At 35.4% G+C, this 25,144-nt stretch overlaps 1 protein-coding gene across 1 annotated transcript in view; it reads left to right on the top strand.

Moving 5' to 3' along the window:
* Nucleotides 1-25,144, top strand: part of LOC150109717 (uncharacterized) — a 490,804-nt gene that overhangs the window by 389,437 nt on the left and 76,223 nt on the right. Inside the window, exon 21 of the mRNA XM_090403072.1 lies at nt 14,052-14,228. Coding sequence (XP_090259198.1) covers nt 14,052-14,228 — 177 coding nt within the window. The remainder of the gene's footprint in view (nt 1-14,051; nt 14,229-25,144) is intronic.

Genomic DNA, 25,144 nt, shown 5'->3' on the forward strand with positions numbered 1-25,144 from the left:
CAAATTTATCCCGAACACCCTGTATAACAGTTGGGAAATTTTATCTATAAAGCACATGATTTCGCGTGTTGGCAACCAATTCGTACGTCCTTCATTTCTTTCTCCCCTTCAGCAATAACGTCCAAGAGTTAATTAAATCTCATTCTGAAGAATTGAGTGATTCCGACCTGCTAAATTTAGATGCACAGCGGGAAGATCCCGGAGAATATGAAAACAGTTTACCCACTGATAGTCAGCCAAAAGAGATTTCACAGAAACAATTTGAAAATATTTTTCATACAATCGAAGTTTTTAAGCAGCAATGCTTAGAGGCTGAACCTGGTGGAGAGAGAAGCAGTAAAATTTGCAGAAAAGTAGAAGAGGCAATAGGGAAATTCCGTCGGTTGTATGAAAAAAAAAAGAAACAAAATGCCTGCCAAACTACGTTACCTCAATTCTTTGTTAAGAAGTAGAATAATAAAATTTATATTCTAAATATGTTTTATTGTCTTTCAGCTTCGTGATTTTCCTTTAACCTAGGCCCTGAGACCTACCTTAATTCTTTTATAAAAAAATTAAGGTTCAAAAAAGAAATTTGAGGAACGAATTATACTTTTTCCCATAGATTATTATATTCGATTAGTGTGTTTTCGATTAATGCTCCTGTTTTAAAGAACGCATTAGGTGCACTAATTGAGGGATTGCTGTATATAATATTTCTTTTATTCAAAGTAAAGTTATGAATTGGATAACAGCTCATTTTGTGTTCGAAATATTCTTTATGAAAAAAAAAAAAAAGCATGAGAGCAAGGGAGAGAGGAGGGCAAGAGAGGAAATTGGAGAAAGTCAAATGAGAGTGAAAGCAAAGGATGGAAAGTAGAGAGAGAAAGAGAGAAAGAAATGGGAAGCAAAAGAGTCAGGGATGCCAGTGAGAGAGGAATGAATGAATCTGTTTGATAATTCAATGTGTACAGGTTTGAGTGCCAGAGGAGTGCTTGCCAGGTAGATTGATAGAGAGTGTGGCATTGACAACAAGGACAATAGTAATTGTTGAGGTGGTGTGAATTGTGTAGCAAGAGATTGGAGATTGATGCTATGGATAGTGCAGCAGAAATATTGACGATAGAAGAGAGATATACACAACAGATGGATTACATTTGAATATAGAAGGATGCAGGCATTTGGATAGACTTGTTTTCTGTGTCATGGCAAGGAAACTAGAATTTTTGGATGTGTGGAATGAGTTTGATGGTAAGAAAGATTTGTATAAGAAGTACAGCTTGCACTTGAATGAATTTGGCATCAAAAGCCTGGAGAAATTATTAATTGGCTTGAGATCTCATGCAATGAGTTAGGGAAAAAGGATTACCACGGGAGGAATGGTGTGTGTGTGTATGTGTGAGAGAGAGTTCAGCTGTGATATGCAAATATGACAATGATATGAATGCCATTTAACATGGTCCTTTTTCATCTACACTTCTATGAATGAAATTGAGAAAGTTGCCCAATAGGACCAAGCAGAGACTTCAGATTAAGTGTATGAAAAAAAAATCAGGAGGTAACTTATGTCTGTACACAAATGCAAAACACAGACATCAGAAACAAAGGGGTAGAATTCATTGCCTTGGCGAATATGTTTTGGCTTAAGATTATTGGAATTACGAGTATGTGCTGAGAATTTGTGATAATCACCATTAAGTAATTCAGGTAGAGCCATGTAAAATTTGCACATTGTTCTACATATTCCTCATGTGTTATTCACTTCTGTAACGTATAAGTATGTAATTTGTAAGACGTTCTTTCTTGTGGTTATGTCAGTTGTTTTAATGTAATTTTTGTTCTAGGTGTTTATCAGACTTTTCATTCCCCCCTCCCTGCACCATGTAGATCATCATCAAATTCCTGACGTGTACAGGATGTTATGATCATACCACATGGAGAACTTACATCATTACTAACATCCTGTCAACATTTTCCTCCAAATCAATCTGTTATCTATCGTGACTCCAACGTTATCAGATCTCTATTTCTATCTTCTAAGGCACTTTTTACTGCACTCCACCTATATCTTGGTTGTCCTCTGGGTCTTTTTCCTGCCAACCTGGAAGAGAACACTTATTTTACTAATCTTTCCTCTCCCATTCTGTTTTAGTGACCAAACTACCTGGGATTTGGTCATGCTCCTAATCTTTCTCAGGACTCATGTCTATGATCTATAGTTTTTGGTCAAGTGTTTTATTTCTAACCCAACTCTCAGATCCATAAGTTAAAATTGGTTTGAACACTGTCTTGCATATAGCTAATTTAGTGTTTTGACTAATTTCTCTCTTATTCCATATAAATTTGTACAGTTGACTTCCTATCATACCAGCTTTGTTGATTCTGTTGTCTATTACCATATTATATTTATCATCTTCGCTAAAATTATGCCTAAAGTGGCAAAATGTTTTACTTGTCCTAAGGTTTTTAATTAACAATGCAGTTGATATTTTCAATGTTTCTGCCTATTTTCTTTATTTTGTTATTGCTGATTTTCATTACCAAATTTATTACAACAGTTATTCAGTTTAGTGGGATAATCTTGCAGACTTGTATTGGATTTCTTTAAAAGTATAACATCATTCGCATAAAGTAAAGAGCTGAGATTAACATCTCCAATTTTGATATCAGGTTTAATACCACTTTCCTTCATAACGTGATCCATATAGATAATGAATACCAGATGGGAATAATGTACATCCTTCTCTGACACCAGATTTAATATCAAACCATCTTCCTGTATTTCAATTCTAACTGCTGATTTACAACTGAAATAAAGACTAAGTATTGCTTGATATAATGCCCCATTGACACCACATAATCTTTAGAGATTTCAATATCTTCTTTTCACACATTGTCATATGCCTTTTGCAGGTCTACAAAACCTAAATACAGATCTTTGTTATATTCCCATGATTTCTCAACTATCTCTCATAAAGTGAAGATCTGATCCTGACAGCCTCTATTTGGTCTGAATCCAGTTTGTTCTTCACCAAGCTTTCCATCCACAATCCTTCTCAACCGTTTCCCAAGTATACTTGAATAAATTTTACCAGGAACACTCAATAGGGAAATATCTGTAATTCTCGCATTCAGTTTTTATTTCCCCTTTTATATATGGGTACAATGAGAGCTCTACTTCAATCATCTGGAATCTGTTCCTCTGTCCAGGCCTTCTAAACTATGCTGTGCAGCCACTGCAAGGCCTCTATACTTGAGCATTTCTGGTCAAATATCGTCTACTCCTGCTGCCTTTCTGCATTTCATGCTTTTGATGACTTTTTCTACTCCAAGATATGTATATGATTGCATGCCTGATGAGTGTTTATTACAAATGTGCTGTCACCGCTTTGTTTCATTTAGCAATTTTTTGAAGTTATTACACCATACATCAATGATTACTTTTTCTCCAGTTTTCATGTCACCTTTATTATTTCTAATTCCTTTTACAGCACTCTTTCCTCCATTTCTCAGCTTTTTCAACAGCCTACAGAATATTTTGCCATCTTTCTGATATTTATGTATGTTCTTGCCAAAATCTTCCCATAACTTTTGCTTAGCTAGTTTTACAGTTTTTAGCTTTCTAACATTTGTCTCTGAATTCTCTAAGAGCTCAAGCTGACTTATTCACCAGGAACTTTCGATATGCTTTCTTCTTTTCTTTCACTGCCTCTCTAACTTTCTGTATCCACCATGGAGTTCTGATATTTTCTATTCTTGTCGACAACCTCACCACGTGCCTCTCCCTCCATGTGGGGTGTTTGTGGTGGAAGCAATGCTACTGGCCCTTTTCATTCTTTCTCTTTTTTTTTTCCTGCTTTTCCTGACTCTTTTTCATTATCCTTTTTACCAGACCACCATAAATGGGGTCTAACGCCCCACCGTGTTTGCCGTGGACATCCAGAAAGGGGCATCCTGGTAGTCTTGCACTACTTTGGCCCATGCTTCAGCAAGATGGGCAGTCCCGGATGGCCCATCTAGGATCAATCTGCTAGTGGGCTTGCCTGCAAGGGTCAACGGTGTTGCAGTAAATCTCTCATCCCATGCTCCAGGATCGGGATCCTAGACCTGCTGCAGTGTTGGTATAATATCCAGGGTAGCTCTGGTGTTCCACTTCTGAGTGCAGTCATTGCTTGCCAGTCAGTGGGCATCCATGTGTGGTTCCTTAGTGTGTGTGTGGAGCTCTTGCGCCAAACCAAAAACTCCTTGAGCATGAATTTAATCATTCATGCTACAGGTGAAAAACCAATAGGGAAAATGTCACCCTTCTTTATTCAAAAGGGTTTCGAAGGACTGTCAGGACCTCCCAAAACTGTTAAGGAATTGCTTTCTTGTGTTGTCCCTGTGGAAACATTGTGCCAGCAACATTCCAAGAAACTACTGAGAGCAACGAACGATGGGTGGAATACAAATCACAGTAACACCTCATAAAACACTCAATTCCTGTAGAGGAGTGATATCAGAATGGGATCTCTTTGATATTCCTGATAATGAGATATGTTCAGAACTCGAAGATCAAGGAGTGAGAATTCGCCATTCCTACGTATCAGGGAAGGCAGCCTGATTTCAACTAAGAACATCATCCTTACTTTTGATACACTTAAACCTCAATATCTGTAAAAGCAGGGTATCTCAGCTGTCCTGTTAAAATGTACATCCTTAACCCACTTAGATGCTTTAAATATCAGCGATATGGACATGCCCAAACTGCCTGTTGTGGTTCTACTAGCTTTGTCCAATGTGGTACTGTCAGGAAGATCATCCAGCTTACTTTCGTGCATGTCAGAAGATGAAAAAGAAATACATAAAATGAAAACAGATCAAAACATAACATATCAGGATGCAAAAAGAAAGCTAGCCACCATCACACCTACTCTGAGATCCTCTTATGCTGAGAAGGTAACAATTAAGAAAGTGCCAGCACTCAAACTTGTGTCTGTTCCACCATCTGATAATTTCACCATACCTGCACCTAACGATTGTTAGTGCTTCTCTGTTGAGTGCATAAATCACATGACCTATGGCCTTACTCCAGAGACAACTCCAAAAATAGTCCTGCTCAATGAAAACCCACTTGTCAAAAAAATTATGGCAAAGATATCACTCAAAGATAAACCACCAGACACTCCCACAGATAAAATAAATACTTTGGTACCCACTGAAAGTATTCTAACACATCAGACATATTGTATACTCTACCAGAGGAACAGATGGACACGGTCCATCCATACTTCCCCAAAACAATTGATATATATAAATCTGACAAAGGTAAAAGTCCTCAACCTCCCGAAAACCAGACAGGTGTATAAAACTAAAACAATAGGAAAATTTTTACAATGGAACTGTCATGGATTTTGCCAGAATATCAATGATATCAAGATTTTATTATTATTATGTAACACCTCCAGGGAGTCCAAAGATTCATTGAGGGAGGGCACCTACTCTACAACTCTCCACCAACTACAACTACGCCAGCACCACCAACACTAGCGTTTCCACAGACAATCACAAACATCCATGGCCACAGTGGGAATCGAACCTACAACCTTTTGGCTGGAGAGCAAATAAGCTAACCACTCAGCCAACCAGGCCAGCGTTGCGAAAACACAAACCGTTTCTGTCTACAGGAAACTTACTTAAGACCCAGTGAGGACCCTATCTTTAGGAATTTCACTGTTGTACACATGGACAGAACTGGAGGTGGTCCTGCTCATGGAGGAGTAGCTATCCTAGTGGGCAATCATATTCCTTTCCATTATAATGCTGCTTTGGAAGCTGTAGTGATTCGCTTCTCAGTGGGATTTCTTATTACAGTATGTTCAATTCATTTACCACCTGAGTTGCTGAGTTAAATGAAATTGATCTTGATAACTTTATCTTGCAACTGCCTGAACCCATACTTTTAATGGTCACAATACTCTGTGGAGTAGCGTTAACACTAATAGACGAGGTCAAATCATTGAAAGAATCCTTAATAATAATAACCTTTCCCTAAATAATAATAAACTTGATATTTATTTCCACATGCCAACCCTTCAAAATCAAGCAGTTGATCTTACATTTTGCTCCTCTTCCATTCTTCCACTGCTCACGTGGGATGTTGAAGAAAACATGTATGGAAGCGATCACTTTCCTGTTCTTACAATGTCTTCACAGAAACCATGTTCACCCACACGGATGCCTTTATGGAAAATGAACAAGGCTGACTGGAATATTTTTTCTCATCTTGCAAAATTTAATACTGATACCAGGAGTCAAATCAATGAAGCAGTGAAGTATAAAATAGAGTGCATTGTCCAGGCAGCAACAGCCTCCATCCCGAGAACATTTACCTTTGTTTCCGCTCTGTCCAAACCCTTGGTGGAACCCAGAATGTCAGAGAGCCAAAAAAAGATCAACACAGAGCATGGGGTATATTCCGTAGATACCCCACCACACATCAAACTTTATAGCTTTCAGATGTGCTCAAGCCAAAGCACGTTATGCGAGACATCAGAGTCAAAAACAATCGTGGATCCAATTTACTACATCAGTTAATCATCGCCAGTCCAAAAATTGTATGGGATAAAAGGCAGATAAAGAAGACATTGTTTGTCTACCTTAGACCATAATGAAAGCATTATTGCTGATCCCAAACTATTGCAGACACTTTGGGAGAAAATTTTGCTCGAATCTCAGCAACAGCTTCATATCATTCTGAATTTTTAATACTGAAAGAGCAGCAAGAGAAACAAAGTCTAGATTTTTCTACCAATATTCTTGACCCATATAATCAGCTATTTGTTAAGGAGGAACTAAAAAGAGCTCTCCACCTCACCCTAGTATAGTAGGGGCCTGATAACATCCATTACGAAATGATAAAATATCTACCATCGTCTTCTGTGGGTTTCCTTCTCTTATTATACAATAGAATAGTTGAAGAGGAAGAGTTTCCAAATTCTTGGTATAAGTCAATTGTCATTGCTATCCCAAAACCAGGAAAAGATCCAACACAAGCAAATAATTACTGCCCATTGCTCTGACCAGCTGTCTTTGTGAGATACTAGAGAAAATGGTTAATGCCAGATTTCTCTGGTATTTAGAAAGCAACAATCTTCTCTCCAATACACAATGTGTGTTCCTTAGACATCGTTCAACTTTAGAACATTTGGTTCGTTTAGGAACTTGTATAAAAGATGCATTTCTGAATTAAGAACACCTTGTTTCAGTTTTTTTTTTGACATGAAAAAAGCTTATGACACACCCTGGAGATATAGCATATTAAAAGACCTCTATAACCTGGGTCTCAAAGGACATCTTCCTATATTTATTAAAAAGGTTCTGTCTAGGCGATCTTTCCAAGTCAAAGTGGGAAGTATGCTATCTCGAAATTGAGTTAAAATTAACTCAATTTCGAGTTAATTTTAACTCAGTGATTGAGTTAAAATTAACTCAATCACTGAACAGCTTCTTCCTGCTGTAGGAGTGATATCAGAACATGTAGACAATGCTCTACATGTTGACTGACTGACTTTCTCATTATTTCCAATGTTCAGTTGACAAAAATACAAGAAAATAATCACATGCAATTTCTTTTTAAAAAACACACAAAGAAAGTATATTATAATTCACTTCATTATAAAATCTCCACTCACTGAAAAAGAAAATACTACATGTTTTCTTATTATTATTCTTATTATAATTATCTGGCATTTTCTTAGTACAAAGAAGAAATCACTGCATATTTGGAAAAGACATTTATTGCTAGTTTAGATAGATGGCATTTTTGAAGTAGCTATACTTTTACTACTTTTTATACTAAAATGTATCCCAAGTGATTTATGTTTGTAATAATTGTCTTGTGAACAGTTTTGAAAATAAATTATTTCAGACATCAGCAGGATGAATAGGTGGGTCCTCTTTTCCCCTCTCCTCCCAAAAATAAAAAATAAAAAGCTATTTTTTAAATTCAAATATTTCTTTCTTTCTTAAATAACTGCATCAAATAATTTATCAGTTTTCAATAATAAATGTGAAATTGTGATTATTATAAATTGAGCAATTATTTTGACATAAAAATTATCTCAGACTGCAAAAAAATATCGGTATTTCTATTGAGAATATAATTCAAAACAAGACATTATTTTTATTAAGCACTACTGCTTGAGGCTCCTTAGTGTGACTTCTGAAGAAGTGGACTTTATTTCTTGGCAGCATTGAGAGTAATCTAAGCTTTTAGCCTTTACCTCCAGCTGAAAAGATTGTCTAGTATTTCTAAGACAAACGTTATTTCCTGAGAATATTATTATTATACAAACACCTCCTAGAGTCAAGGCTCATCGAGGGAGGCAATAGTAAGATGCATTCTAACAGAGATAATGTTTATCATACCTCATCTTAAATTGGTTCAATGTTTGCACACTCACCATCTCATTTGGCAATAAATTCCACTCACTAACCACTCTCCATGCCAAACAGTCATGCTGCACTCTCTTACGCACCACACTTTTATACAACTTCAAGAATGACCTTTTGCCCCTATTCCCCCCCCCTTCCCCCCTTCAATCCTTTGAAAAATATCCTCAGTGTCTGTTTGATAAGCACCCCCTTAATAATTGTCTAGTGTTTCTAAGACAAGTTATTTCCAGCAGTTGTAAAAGTTGTCATATTTGGAATTTTTTAAGGAAAAAAAACTAACACTACTGAACTTTCTTTTTTGTTGCATACACATAAATGGTTTTTATATGGAAAATATAGCACAGAATTTCTAAAACTTAGGACAGTGTCAACAGACAGCTGAACAAATGATTGTAAGTTGCAAAGAAATAATCTGGAATTAGAAGTATCTGCTTCTGTGGATACAGCAATATTATTGGCTTACTGCTTTTGTCAAATGTTAAAATGAAGTAATAGATATTGAATACTGTCTGTGAAAACTTTCAAACCAGTAGAAAATTAGATAGAGTAGTTATTTATAATTTGGTTCCAAGAGTAGTTCCTTTTTGAAATAAACAATCTATTGAACAAAAATTTTGGTAAGACATTAAAAATAAATACTTAAAGAAATGTATTAATTTTTCTTTGATTTGTAAATCCTTAGGTTAAATTTTGAATCTACTTACCTCAGTGTGAATTCGCTATGTTTTGCAATCAACAATTCGATTATTTACAAACAATGCCTAAATGTCACTTCCTAATGGAGTTTAAGCTAGTATATGTGCGCGCCTCACATCCTAACTGGTGAATGCGTGCTGCATTTAAAAAAAAAAAAGAGAAAAAAGTTGGTAGTGTAAGTGGGGCCCCTGTAATGTAACGCTTGTCTAGTGCTTCTGCCAGCTCTATACTACACACAGCGAAAAACAATTTGCAGGTTTTGCTAGATTTTATTAACAGTCGCAGTATATATTATAATAATTACAATATATTTAATGCATATCCACATTTAATAAATGCTAATATTCAATTTTTTTTTTTCTTCATTCAATTCGGTGCCGCTTGAAGAAGGCACCCCAAAGTGACGCATCACCTGCTTACCGTGTTAAGCAGGCCCTGGCTGCTGAATAGCTATCAAAACGTGGTCTGTGGTGGGTGTGAATCTATCAGACTTAAGGATGCCAGTGGTGTTCCCCAGTTCTTGGACTATTGTTATTCAATCTATATATATATATATATATATATATATATATATATATATATATCATCATCATCATCATCATCAAATTCCTGCCATGTACCCTCAAGGGGTGTACAGGATATGACAGTACTACATGAAAAAATTACATCATTACTAACTTCCTATCTACAATTTTCCTCCAAATCAGTCTGTTACTTGTCAAGACTCCAACATTATCAGATCTTATATTTCTATCGTCAAATGCACTTTGTACCGTATCAATCCACATATATCTTGGTCTTCTTCTGGGTCGTTTTCCTGCCAACCTGGCAGAGAACACTTGTTTTGCTAATCTTTCCTCTCCCATTCTATTTAAGTGACCATACCATCTGAGATTAGCTCTGCTAACGCATTCCTGGATGCTGACAATGTCAAGTTCTTTCCTAATATCCTCATTTTTAATATGATATTGCCATTGATGCCATCTGTTCGCGCTTCTAATCTTTCTCAGGACTCTCATATCTGCGGTCTCTAGTCTTTGGTCAAGTGTTTTACTTCTGACCCAGCTCTCAGATCCATAAGTTAAAATTGGTTTGAACACAGTCTTGTATACAGCTAATTTAGTGTTCCGACTAATTTCTTTCTTATTCCATATGAATTTATTCAATTGACTTCCCACGATACCAGCTTTGCTGATTCTGTTGTCTATTTCTATATTTAGTTTACCATCTTCAGTAAAAATTGTGCCTAAGTAGCTGAAATGTTTTACTTGTTCCACAGGTTCTCCATTCACAACACAGTTGACATTTTCAATGATTCTGCCTATTTTCATTGTCTTTGTCTTTTTATTGCTGACCTTCATACCATATCTATTACAACAGCTATTCAATTTAGTCAGAGAATCTTGCAGACTTGTAGCGGATTTATTTAGAAGTATAACATCATCCGCATAAAGCAAAGAGCTGACATTAACATCTCCAATTTTGATATCAGGTTTAATACCACATTCCTTCATAATGTGATCCATATAGATAATGAATAACAGAGGGGATAATGTGCATCCTTGTCTCACACCAGATTTAACATTAAACCATCTTCCTGTACTTCTTTCAATTCTAACTGCTGACTCACAACTCAAATAAAGACTAAGTATTGCTTGATATAATGCCCCATTGACACCATATAACTGCAGCGTATTGAATAGCTTCTCTCTTGGCACCTTGTCATATGCCTTTTCCAAATCGACAAAACTTAAATACAGATCTTTGTTATATTCCCATGCTTTCTCGACTATTTGTCGTAAAGTGAAGATCTGATCCTGACAGCCTCTATTTGGCCTGAATCCAGCTTGTTCTTCACCAAGCTTTTCTTCCACAATTCTTCTCAACCGTTTCTCAAGTATACTTGCATAGATCTTGCCAGGAACACTCAGTAGGGAAATACCTCTGTAATTCTCACATTCAGTTTTATTTCCCTTTTTATATATGGGTACTATGAGAGCTCTACTCCAATCATCGGGAATTCGTCCCTCTGTCCAGGCTTTCTGAACTATGCAGTGCAGCCACTGTAAGACTCTTATACCACCATACTTCAGCATTTCTGGTTGAATATCATCTACTCCTGCTGCCTTTCCACATTTCAAGCCTTTGATGGCTTTTTCTACTTCAAGTATGGATATGTATTCCTGACTGCATGCCTGGTCAGTGTTTTTTATCACTGTGCTGTCATCACTGCTTGTTTCATTTAGCAGTTTTTCAAAGTAATTACTCCATACTTCAAGGATATCTTTTTCTCCTGTTTTCATTTCACCTTTATCATCTCTAATTTCTTTTACAGCACTCTTTCCTCCATTCCTAAGCTTCTTCAACAACCTCCAGAATATTTTGCCACCTTCTTGATATTTATTTTCTATATTCTTGCCAAAGTCCTCCCATGACTTTTGTTTAGCTAGTTTTACACACTGTTTAGCTTTCTTACATTTGTCTCTGTATTCTGTAAGAGTAAAAGCTGACTTATTTGCCAGGAACTTTTGATATGCTTTCTTCTTTTCCTTCACTGCCTCTTTAACTTCCTGTGTCCACCAGGGAGTTCTGATTTTTTTATCTTTGCACACAACCTCACCACATGCCTCTCTGGCAGAATCAATCAATGTTTCCTTCAGAGTTTGCCACTGAATCTCCAAGGTTTGATTCCTGTTCTCAAACTCTTTCATTTTCTTTTCAATAATCTTTCTGTATTTTAGTCTACAGTTTACATCTGAGAGCTGCTCAACTTTTATTCGCTTTAAAACTTTCTTACGTGTTATTTTTTTCAATATGAAATTCAATTTTATCCTGCTCAAGACTAAATAGTGATCACTTCCAATTTCAAATCCTCTGTACACTCTGGTGTCCTGCACCAGGGAGAAAACATCACTATCAACAATAACATAGTCAATGAGACTTTTCTTATTCCTAGCCTCTTCTCTCCATGTGAATTTGTGCACATTTTTATGTTGGAACATGGTGTTATATATATATATATATATTTTTTTTTTTTCATTCAATTGCACCCCTTGAAGAAGGCACCCCAAAGCGACGCATCAACTGCTTATCATGTTAAGCCGGTCCTGGCTTCTGTATAGGTATCAGAACGTTGTCTGTGGTGGGTGTGAGTTTATCAGATTTAAGGATGCCAGTGGTGTTCCCCAGTCCTTGGACTCTTGTTATTCAATTTATATATTAATGACATTAGGAAAGATCAAACAGAAAATGCTGAATTGTTTGCTGATGATGCAAAGATAGTCAGGGCAATCAGGGATGCTATTCATATCTAGAAATTACAGAAAGATTTGAATAAACTGGAAATTTGTGCACGTGATAATGGCTCAGTTTAATGTTAGTAAGTGTAAAGTTATGTACTTTGTAATGGTGAGATTTCCAATTATGTTACAAGAAATTGATGAAGTCAGGGAGGGATCTTGGAGCTATGGTGGATATGAAACTGTTCAAAGGAGGTTCATTCTGTGTTCATTTAAGAAAGGAGGTGAGCTAGATTTTTCTCTCACAGCGATTAGGTGGAACAGTTTGCCTGAAGTATTGAGTTCATCCAGTATGGATGAGTTTAAGAGAAGGTATGTCATCACTAAGATGCACTTAATGATATAGTTTTAAGATAATGATATAATTTACCTTAATTATGATATAAAATGTGTGAGAGATCAGAAAACTAAGAGAGAGGCTAAAGAAGCACAAATAAAACAGAATCTAAATATTACTGGATTTATTGAAGTATCACCATATTTTCTAAGTTTGCTTTGCAGTTTTATATATATTATTTTGTTTGTTTTCATTGTATAAACATAAAGATAATGATTTATGAGATCTGATATGGATTAATAGATGACTTAAAGGTAAAAATCCTAAAAGAATCCTTAGAATAAAAAAATCACTATAAACAGAAAAAATTACCATTGAAAGAATGTAAAAATATTGAGACCTTTTAGTTGCAAATTTATACAGGAAATGCAAGCCTTTGGTGATTATCAGAGCAAGAGGTGTGGTGTCTACTTATACTTATAGTTTATCTGTTCTGCTCACTAAAGCTGTTCTGAGTACCTGAATTGTTTAACTTTCCTGTACATCTATTTATTCACATGTATTTCATTAACTTTTATCATTGTTTGGCTGTTTTAAAACAGTGCTTAATTAGGGATTTAGTGAGGTGTCTGTAATCCCATCTAGGATACCAGTAAGAGAAGGTCATCTCTGCTAAAAGTTTGAGATAGGTGATTTTTTTTCTGCAGAAAGTTTGTGTTTCTCTTCCTGCAAAAAAAGGAAGGATGAAGTAGACAGTCATAATTACTTTACTGATATGCAAAATAGGCCCCACTCATGTTGCAAACTTTGGCTCCCAATTAACTTTTTTTCATATATCTATATCACAAAATATTGTCAAATTGCTGAGGCTTCATACACATAAACAAATAGTTTTCAAATCACTCAATTTCAATTTAAAAAATAAAAAAAAAATGCAAAGCACATATTTGGTGGCTATTAGTAATTATATATCTTCCACCTAACTAACCTCTGACAGTTGCTATGTATATCCTGTTTTGAAGAAACTTTCAAGTGCCAGAAACTCCCAGGTAGTTTAATCTATAATTATTTCAAAACTTTTAAGTCGATATGCAAAATATCCTCACTGTTACTGTTGTCTAAGATCAAATCTCTTATCACATGCCAAATATCCTGGTTTTATAGATGAAGTTAATTATATAAAAATCCCTTTTGTTGATTAACTATAGTATTTTGCATGATATATTTTTATAATAAAAGAAACTTTTCTGTAACGAAATACACTATATATATATATAAATTAAAAATCATGTAAGTTTGGTCTCGAACTTTTTCTTTCTTTCTTTTTTTTTTCTTCTTATGAACAAATAATTGGATATTTTTAGATATCATGGGTTGAAAAGGAAGTAGAGAAAGTTAAACAAGCTTTCCAAGCAAAACGTCGAAAGAGTAAACAAGATGTGGCTACCTCAGAAGATGAAGACTGTCCTTCTCTTCCTTCAGTGAAAAACTTGGCAATGAAATTTACCACACTTTCACCAGAATCTTCAGACAATTCCAAGGTATTATGTTAGGTTATTTTCAATATCATGTTTTTCATTTTATTTATGTATAATGTGTTATTGATATGTTTGCATAACTGATTTTTTTTAAAGCAGATCAACTGTAATAACAATTTAGAATTGTAGTTAAGTGAGGAGTGATATAATTGCAGATTACAGATTTTTAGATTTCTTGATTAAATTATTTGTTTATATATGTATAATCCCTCAATTTGTCCATGATGTCTAGTTTCACCATCCCCTAGTATTATGCATACACTGCTTGAAAAGAAGTCAATGGACATAATTGTGTGATGATCAAACAGCCATAGCGCTCACTTTAATATAATTTGGGACCACTTGAGGCATACTTTCTACAAGTATACAATAGCAATCATTGAGAATTTTGGACTATGCTTCCTGTAAGAATGTAATGAGGTTTTCTGGACTGCTGTGGGGCAGACATCCCTCGACCTCATCCAACATTCCAGTTCATCCCAGAGATGTTCAGTAGGGTTGAGATCAGGGCTCTGTGGAAGCCAGTAAAATATGGTGACATTCATGTCCACAAACCATGCACTAAAGCAGCAGCCTTATAACGTGGTGCATTGTCACACTGCCACCACTGAATTTCATAGTTGGGGTTATGCACTCTGGTAAGAGACGTTCACCAGGCATCTGCCACACCCACACAAGTCCATTAGAAGACGTAGGATTATTTATTTTCTATGTTCTTATGAAAGTCTTCCCATGACTTTTGTTTAGCTAGTTTTACAGTGTTTAGCTTTCTTACATTTGTCTCCATGTTCTCTAAGAGCACAAGCTGGCTTATTTGCCAGGAATTTTTTATATGCTTTATACTTTTCCTTCACTGCCATTTTAACTTCCTGAGTAAATTGGAGTTCTGATTTTTCTATCTTTTCAGACAATCTCACCACATGCCTCTGGCTGAATTAATTAATGTTTCCTTCATGATTTGCCACAGAATCTCCAAGGTTTGGTTCTTCTTTTCACTCTTTCATATTTTCTTGAATAATGTTGGTGAGTCTACAGTTCACCTTTGAAAGCTGCTCCACTTTGATTCTTTTCCAAACTTTCTTAAACAGTCTTTTTCAGTATGAAATTCAATTTTATCCTGCTGAACACCAAATGATTGATTGCTTCCTATTTAAAATCCTTTGTATACTCTTGTGTCCTGAACCACTGGGAAAACATCACTATCAACAATAACAGTCAATGAGACTTTCGTTATTTCTTATATTACTCTCATACATGAGAGGCAGAAGGGCTTATAGTAAATAAATATCTGCTTCTGACCCCCAGCCTTGTGTGGACAGAGGTCAAAAGCAAAGTAATATGTTGATATTCTTCTTAAACTGCTAGATGTGGTAATCATTTGGAAATGCTTCACATGGGAGACTGTTCCTCAGAATTAAAGTGGATAGGATGAAAGATACTGGGACTAACAGATTCATTGAGTATACAGTTGACTGTTAAATGATGTTGGAAGTTTATTCACTTGGTTAGACTATAATAAATTTAGTTTAATCCTTTATCCAAGTGTAAACAAACAAAGTTTGCACCTGAAAATATCTTCAGAACTAAGGTAAGATGGTACATCCCTTGGCAACTAGTAGCAAAGGTGGACCAAGTTCTCATCACTCCTTGTCTCAGTATCTCCCATAATGCAAAGCACATCTCCTTGCGGACATGTATACTGCTATGCATTAAGGGAAGTGCCACTACCCAGACTGATTTCGACCTTTATTGAGGTCTCGTCAGTGGGAGGCAGACCCAGAGTGCATATGTGCTTTGCATTACAAGAGATACTGAGACAAGAAGTGATGAGAGCTTGGTCCACCTTTGCTATAAGTTGCCAAGGGATGTACCACCTTACCTCAGTCCTAAAGATATTTGGTGCAAACTTTGTTTGCTTACACTTGCCTACCTTATTTAATAATAAGGTAGTACACCGGTTGGCAACTCGTATAGGTAAATATGACCTCTCGATAGCTTCTGCCTTAATATCACCACTCTAGGTCTGCCTCCGACGAGCTTTATTGACAAGATCTGGGTAGTGGCCCTTCCCTTAATGCATAGCAGTATACATGTCTGCAAGGAGTGATGAGAGCTTGGTCCACCTTTGCTACAAGTTGCCAAGGGATGTACCACCTTATCTCAGTTCTGAAGATATTTTCAGGCGCACACTTTATTTTCTCTTACACTTGGATAAAGGAGTAAACTAAATTTATTATATTACTGTTAAATGATGTTTAGCATCAATTGCTTGCGTTCCTGTAGATCTGGCAGAAATGGGAGGCATAATGAATACTAGTTCTGCTGAACAGTGGTCATTGAAATATTTATAAAAGAAACACAATTCAAAACGGATCTGATACGAGAAAGTGACCGAGTAGAATCTGTGAGATATGTGTTATTAATCAATTAAACTGTCCTTTTTTAGAACAGCATCAAGAATTTTTATGAAAGTTTTAGGTACACTGTCCCAAACATGAAAACAGTATTCCAAGGTTGGCCATTCTGTCTTAGCAGAAAAGGATACCAAGTTTTTTGGAAGCTGATGATGCTATAGAAGTGATATGATTATGCCAGGAATGAAGGTTTGGAGTAAGAGTCAGTCCAAGATCTGAGTTTTTTTTTTGCAAGAAAACAAAACTGTATTTTGGAAGCATGCAAGTTGACTAAGTTGTTTTCACCACAATCAAAGATACTGTGGAGATCGTTGTTCAGGGCACTTATTACAGATAATCCTGAAGATTGAGGCGTTTGAGCACTGCAAGATATGTCATATGAGTGGAGAGTGCTATGAAATGTGAATTTATGCACATTTTTATGTTGAAACATGCTGACAGTAATAACTAGTCCAGGAACCTACTATCATGAGCTTTTCTCCAAATTTTCCAAAAACATTTGCTGTTTAGATTTCCAATAAGGACCAATGTTTCCTTTTTTCATTGTGTCAGCTGCCTTCTCTCATGCATTGAAAAATTCCCCTGCTTCTTCCTTAGTAGAACCTTCTGTGGAACTGTACAAATAAGTCTCCTTGTTCTGCATTCTGATATTTGTCCACATCACTCTACTTAATATAGCCAGCGGTTCTAGAAGATTATCCTTAATATTTAGTGTTTAATGTTATAGCTACTTCTTTTCTCTAATGGTTATTGCCTGAATATAATATCCTCTTGCATTTGTTGCTTTTCAAGAGATCACCACATCATCATCATCAAATTCCTGCCATGTACCCTCAAGGGGTTGTACAAGATATGATAGTACTACATGAAAAAAATTGCATCATTACTAACTTCCTATCTACAATTTTCCTCCAAATCAGTCTGTTAGTTGTCAAGACTCCAACATTATCAGATCTTATATTTCTATCATCTAAGGCACTTTGTACCGTATCAATCCACCTATATCTTGGTCTTCCTCTGGGTTGTTTTCCTGCCAACTTGGCAGAGAACAATTGTTTTGCTAATCTTTCCTCGCCCATTCTGTTTAAGTGACCATACCACCTCAGATTAGCTCTGCTAACGCATTTCTGGATGTTGACAATGTCAAGTTCTTTCCTAATATTATCGTTTTTAATATGATATTGCCATTGATGCCATCTGTTCACGCCTATAATCTTTCTCAGGACTCTCATATCTGCGGTCTCTAGTCTTTGGTCAAGTGTTTTACTTCTGACCCAGCTCTCAGATCCATAAGTAAAAACTGGTTTGAACACTGTCCTGTATACAGCTAATTTAGTGTTCCGACTAATTTCTCTCTTATTCCATATGAATTTATTCAATTGACTTTCTACCATACCAGCTTTGCTGATTCTGTTGTCTATTTCTATATTTAATTTACCATCTTCAGTAAAAATCATGCCTAAGTAGCTGAAATGTTTCACTTGTTCCACAGGTTCTCCATTCACAACACAGTTGACATTTTCAATGATTCTGCCTATTTTCATTGTCTTTGTCTTTTTATTGCTGACCTTCATACCATATCTATTACAACAGTTATTCAATTTAGTCAAAGAATCTTGCAGACTTGTAGCGGATTTATTTAGAAGTATAACATCATCCACATAAAGCAAAGAGCTGACATTAATATCTCCAATTTTGATATCATGTTTAATACCACTTTCCTTCATGATAGATAATGAATAACAGAGGTGCTAATGTACATCCTTGTCTCACACCAAATTTAACATTGAACCATCTTCCTGTACTTCCTTCAATTCTAACTGCTGACTTACAACTCAAACAAACTAAGTATTGCTTGATATAATGCCCCATTGACACAATATAACTGCAGCGTATTGAATAGCTTCTCTCTTGGCACCTTGTCATATGCCTTTTCCAAATCGACAAAACTTAAATACAGATCTTTGTTATATTTCCATGCTTTCTTGACTATTTGTCGTAAAGTGAAGATCTGATCCTGACAGCCTCTATTTGGCCTGAATCCAGCTTGTTCTTCACCAAGCTTTTCTTCCACAATTCTTCTCAACCGTTTCTCAAGTATACTTGCATAGATCTTGCCAGGAACACTCAGTTGAGTGTTCCTGGCAAGATCTATGGAAATACTTCTGAGTAGGGAAATACTTCTGTAATTCTGACATGCAGTTTTATTTCCGTTTTTATATATGGGTACTATGAGAGCTCTACTCCAATCATCGGGAATTCGTCCCTCTGTCCAGGCTTTCTGAACTGTGCAGTGCAGCCACCGTAAGACTCACATACCATCATACTTCAGCATTTCTAGTCGAATATCATCTACCCCTGTTGCTTTTCCACATTTCAAGCCGTTGATGGCTTTTTCTACTTCAAGTATGGATATGTATTCCTGACTGCATGCCTGGTCAGTGTTTTTTACCACTGTGCTGTCATCACTGCTTGTTTCATTTAGCAGTTTTTCAAAGTAATTACTCCATACTCCAAGGATATCTTTTTCTCCCGTTTTCATGTCACCTTTATCATCTCTAACTCCTTTTACAGCACTCTTTCCTCCATTCCTAAGCTTCTTCAACAAACTCAGAATGTTATGAGAATATTTTGCCACCTTCTTGATATTTATTTTCTATATTCTTACCAAAGTCCTCCCATGACTTTTGTTTACTAGTTTTACACAGTGTTTAGCATTCTTACATTTGTCTCTGTATTTTCTAAGAGCACAAGCTGACTTATTTGCCAGGAACTTTTGATATGCTTTCTTCTTTTCCTTCACTGCCTCTTTAACTTCTTGTGTCCACCATGGAATTCTAATTTTTCTATCCTTGCAGACAACTTCACCACATGCCTCTCTAGCTGAATCAATCAGGGCTTTCTTCAAGGCTTGCCACTGAATCTCCAAGGTGTGATTCCTGTTTTCAAACTCTTTCATTTTTTCTTCAATAATCTTTGTGTATTTTAGTCTACACTTCACATCTGAGAGCTGCTCATCTTTTATTTGCTTTAAAACTTTCTTACATGTTATTCTTTTCAATATGAAATTCAATTTTATCTTGCTCAAGACTTAAATAGTGATCACTTCCAATTTCAAATCCTCTGTACACTCTGGTTTCCTGCACCAAGGAGAAAACATCATTATCAACAATAACATAGTCAATGAGACTTTTCTTATTCCTAGCCTCTTCTCTCCATGTGAATTTGTGCACATTTTTATGTTGGAACGTGGTGTTAGTAATAACCAGTCCATGTCCTGAGCAGAAATCCAACAGGTATTTGCCATTATTATTAGCTTTGCTCTTTTCTCCAAATTTTCCCAAAATATTTTTGTATGTCTCACAATCATTTCCTACTCTGCTATTTAGATCCCCAACAAGTACCAACTTTTCCTTTTTCATTGTGTCAGTTGCTTTTTCTAAAGCCTCAAAAAATTCCTCCACTTCTACCTTAGTAGAACCTTCTGTGGGACCATAGGCACAAATAAATCTCATTGTCCAGTTCCCCATTCTCATATTTGCCCACATTACTCTACTTGAGACTGACTGCCATTCAAGAAGCTTAGCCTCGTATTTTGTGTTGATATTGAGATCACCTGTGTTTGTCTTCTTTGTTTCAGTAATGTCTATTATGTTGATTTGGTACTTATCCAATTCTTCTGCTAGTTCCATTTCTTTTCTATTGATACCTGTTATGTTCAGGGTGCCAATCTTGAATTGCTAATGTTGAGTTGGGATATATGTGGAGATTTGTTTCAACTGCTGACTTTTCATTGTTCAACATGGTTCATCCATGAAAATGGAGGGGCCTTGTTTAATCGGGTTACTCCTCAGCCAGCAGAAAATTCGGTCATGTTTTAACTGTCATTTTGCATTATGGTTTAAGTCAATAAGAAGACAGTTCATCTAAATCCTAGATTGTCAGCCTATCCTAGTTTATTCAATATCCATGTAAATAGCTAACGGTACACCACTGGAAGGTGAGGATTGAATATTAGGTTAGAAACCCTAGTTGGTTCTCTGTATTCCTTAAAAGGCTATCTAGAGTTATCCAGATAGCTATCCTACCCTCCCTTAGTTATTCAGCTTTGACCCTTAAGCATTTCCTGAATATTAATATTTGAAATATAAATATTTTTTCAAACCATATTTTTGAAAGTTATCTAATCTATGACAGCAGTTGTTCACCTACCTAGAGTTTTGTTAGCCTATGCACCCATTTTATTGTAAACAGCAGGTGTTGAGATACAGTGTTTAACAAAAAAAAAAAAAAAAACGAAAAAGTAAAATATATGTTATAAAAAAGTTGAGTTAGTTATTCACATCCATCAAAAATTTAGGAGAATCTATCAGGCTGAAGCACCTGAAGGTAAATATTTCATCATTAACATCATTGGTCATCAGAGGACTAGATAATCTAGAAATCTTGCTCTTGAGGCAAACACAGAATACTGAAGGACAGCCTAAGTTATCCTTTATAAATGGAGTTTGAGGAGAGGGTGAATCTGAGAAACTAGAAGGAGAATCTTTTTTTTAGATTTTCTTGTCGATATGATGAATGTACTGGCTTACCCTGGTCATATGCTATGTCAGGTTCCAGACTTCCTCACCCCCTCTTTTCTTTTGTGTGTGTGTAATGTTTAATGACATTTTTAAGCTGTCATACACATTCATAAATGACATAAATAATGTATTTATTTAAGTCATATGTGCAAACAAAAAATTTAGATTAATTTCTGCAACAAAAAAGTTATTCTGAATAGCTTGGCTCTTAAGGGAACATGCCAACCAGTTTGGTTATCAATCTATACCATTAAAAGTTTTTCCATTTGAGTCATAAGATTGTCATGTTTACAGATAACTCTAGTATTAACTAGTGTGGTAAGTTTAGCCTGTAGCCTCTCAGCTATTGATACATCATCATCACTAAATTTAATCATTTTAATCTTAGCATGTAATGCTAAGATTTCTATCATCTAAGGCACTTTGTACCATATCAATCCACCTATATCTTGGTCTTCCTCTGGGTCATTTTCCTGACAACCTACAGAGAACACTTGTTTTGCTAATCTTTCCTGGCCCATTCTGTTTAAGTGACCATACCACCTGAGATTAGCTCTGCTAACGCGTTCCTGGATGCTGACAATGTCGAGTTCTTTCTTAATATCCTCTTTTTTATGTGATATTGCCATTGATGCCATCTGTTCATGCCTCTAATCTTTCTCAGGACTCTCATATCTGCCGTCTCTAGTCTTTGGTCAAGTGTTTTACTTCTGACCCAGCTCTCAGATCCATAAGTTAAAACTGGTTTGAACACTGTCTTGTATACAGCTAATTTAGTGTTCCAACTAATTTCTCTCTTATTCCATATGAATTTATTCAATTGACTTTCTACCATACCAGCTTTGCTGATTCTGTTGTCTATTTCCATATTTAATTTACCATCTTCACTAAAAATCATGCTTAAGTAGCTGAAATGTTTTACTTGTTCCACAGGTTCTCCATTCATAACGCAGTTGACATTTTCAATGATTCTACCTATTTTTATTGTCTTTGTCTTTTTATTGCCACCCGGGGCAGAACTTTTTTGCCATTTAAGAAATCTTGCCATACTGTCTATGACAATAAAACTATATTGTTGTTCACTTCACCCCCTTTTATTATTCGTCATTTTGCCACTACAAATTTAGCTGCAGAATGACGAATAATAAAAGAGGGGCAAAGTGAACAACAATATAGTTTTATTGCTTCTGCCTTTGAACATTCTAACGCTGTTTGTTGGTTTTTTCAAGTCTCCATTTTATTTCAATAATTTTTACTTATTCAATTTTAATTTGTTTTGCTTTGATAATTAAAAATATGTATTTATTTAATTAAATCTGCCTGTGGACCACCTGTCCCATCGTCACGGACCACAGGTTGAAAAACGCTGTTTTAAGCCAGTAAGAATATATTTTGGTCGGCTAAATCCCAACTTGCTAGACCATCCTTGTTCGTTCAGTATCCAGGTAGATACCCAACAGGGTGCACCACGAGAAGGTGAGGATTGGATATTAGGTCAGAAGCCCTGGTCGGTTCTCCGCATTCCTTTAAAGGTTATGTGGAGGTTTCCTCTCAGTTATAAAACTTTGACCCTTAAGCACCCCAGGTAATATGTTGTTTGTTTTAATGTTCTTTAAAGTGTGGATTTAAATTTTATAATCAAAGATGAAAATGTAAAATTCTCATAGAATCTATTACATTATATATTATATATAGAATATATTAATGGAATGGAAGAATTATCTTGAAAATCTCTTTAATGGCAACAAACTTGATGTCAGTATTAGCATAGAAATCAAAATGAAGATAATCTAGGACCTCGAATAATGCAAGTAGAATTTCATAAAGTGCTATCCTAAATGAGTAAGGGGAAAAGAACAGGTGTAGACAATATTCCTACAGAACTACTACAAAATCTAGGTGATGAGACAAAAACCTTACACTATCAATTAATAACCCAATCGATGATAAAGGAGTTTATGAAATCAGCTATAATACCAAAAAAGAATAATGCTAATAAATGCAGCCAATTTAGAATAATAGCTTTAATCCCACATGTTAGCAAAATTCTGCTAAAAATTATTCAAAATAGAATTTATTCAAAACTAGATTGTCTATTAGATGAAGACCAATTTGGATTCAGAAAGAATAAAGGAACAAGTGAGGCAATACTCTGTTTAAGAACAATAATAGAGAGAGAAGATTATACCTTAGTCAAAATACTTACATTTGCTTCCTTGATTTAGAGAAAGTATTTGATAAAGTAAACCAGCAAATACTCCCAAATTGTCTGACTAATATCGGCATAGATTTGAGGGATAGGAAAATAATTTATCAAATTTACAAAAATCAAAATGGACGGATTAAAATCATTGATAACGAGAAAATAATAAATTTCAGGAGTGGAGTAAGACAAGGATGTATACTTTCACCACTTTTATTTAATTTATATATTGAAAATGCCATTCAGGAAACTAAAGATAAAATAAAAAGCAGCATAAAGATAAATGGTGAGCAAGTTATGTGTATGAGATTTGCTGATGACATAGATTTTGTAGCAGAAAACAGAAGAAAGTTAAAAACAATACTAGAATTACTAAATAAGTTCAAAAAAATAAAATGAAAATCAACACAGGTAAGACTACAATCCTTGTTATAGGCAAAACCCCTATCAATATAGAATTTATAGACATCATTGGGAAACAAAAAAAAAATAAGTAAAAAGCTTTAAATACTTAGGAAGTTTAATAACAGAAGATGGCAGAACAAGAGAAGACATAGAATTAACAATACAAAAGCCCAATTCTCTAAGATGAAAAGCATTTTAACAGGAAACCTCAACTTACAATTGAAAAAATAATAATAAAGAAAGAAATTGATGTGGAGCATCACATTGTATGGATGTGAAACCTGGATTCTAGGCAGAGAAGACGTAAGAAGATTGGAGGCTTTTGAAATGTGGTGCTGGTGCCACATGAACAAAATAAAATGGAGAGAAAAAAAAAAATCAAACAAACAAGTCCTGAGAGAGAAAGAAACAAAACAAGAAGTCTAATTAGATCATTCAAAATTAGAAGTGATAGATGGTATGGACATATACTTCGGCATGATGGACTGGGTTAAAAGAATAACTGAAAGCAAAATAGAGGGGAAAAGAAGAAGAGGCAGACCAAGGAAAAGCTTTGTTGACCAACTCAAAGAAAGCATAGGTTTGAGGAGTTACCAGGAGATTAAGAAGAAAGCGAATGACTTAGTGGAATGGAGAAAATTGCTGCTGAGCTACCAGTCCCAAGACTAATGCAACTATTAAGCTTCTGCTCTGTTAAATATTTTAGATACTTCAGAATGCAGAATGTTAAGTTAGATTAAAGGCCTGACAAAATACCAGCTTAGTATTTAAAAAAAAAAAAAAAAAAAAGAAGAAATTAATGTGTGAGAAATAAATGAAATAGTCATAAAGATATTATATATAATATAAGCAGGATTTGAAAAATATTGTGTTAGTTCACCATTCAGGCAAATATCTTGCTAGTGAGATCTTTGCTTCAGTGTATTTTGCCATAGTTTCCTAACATATCATAAATACTCATTTAAATCCAGATCTGGTCAATTTATAAGCTTTTAATAATGTTATGGCTAATTTTTACATTAACTACCAGTGCTGAAGCAGATGCATTAAATACTAGTGTGTTTATCAGTCTGTGGGAGAAAAAAAAACATACATTGCATCAGAGATGTATAACAGGAAGACCCAGGAGGAGATGGGGTAGAAGACATTTTAAACACTCGAAAACATTACAGGCAAACAATTGCCTATTATGGGAAACCAAGAAAAAGATTGTATTAGAGATATGTGACCATCTATTATTATTATTTTATTAATGATACTATTTTTGCTACATTTTTCTCTTTTAGCACTTATGTCCTGAATAATTTTTATTGG

The sequence above is a fragment of the Typopeltis vanoorti genome, chromosome 2 (genome assembly GCF_054136105.1).
Source record: "Typopeltis vanoorti isolate ZY-2024b chromosome 2, IOZ_Tvanoo_1.0, whole genome shotgun sequence".
Classification (NCBI taxonomy): Eukaryota; Metazoa; Arthropoda; class Arachnida; order Uropygi; family Thelyphonidae; genus Typopeltis; species Typopeltis vanoorti.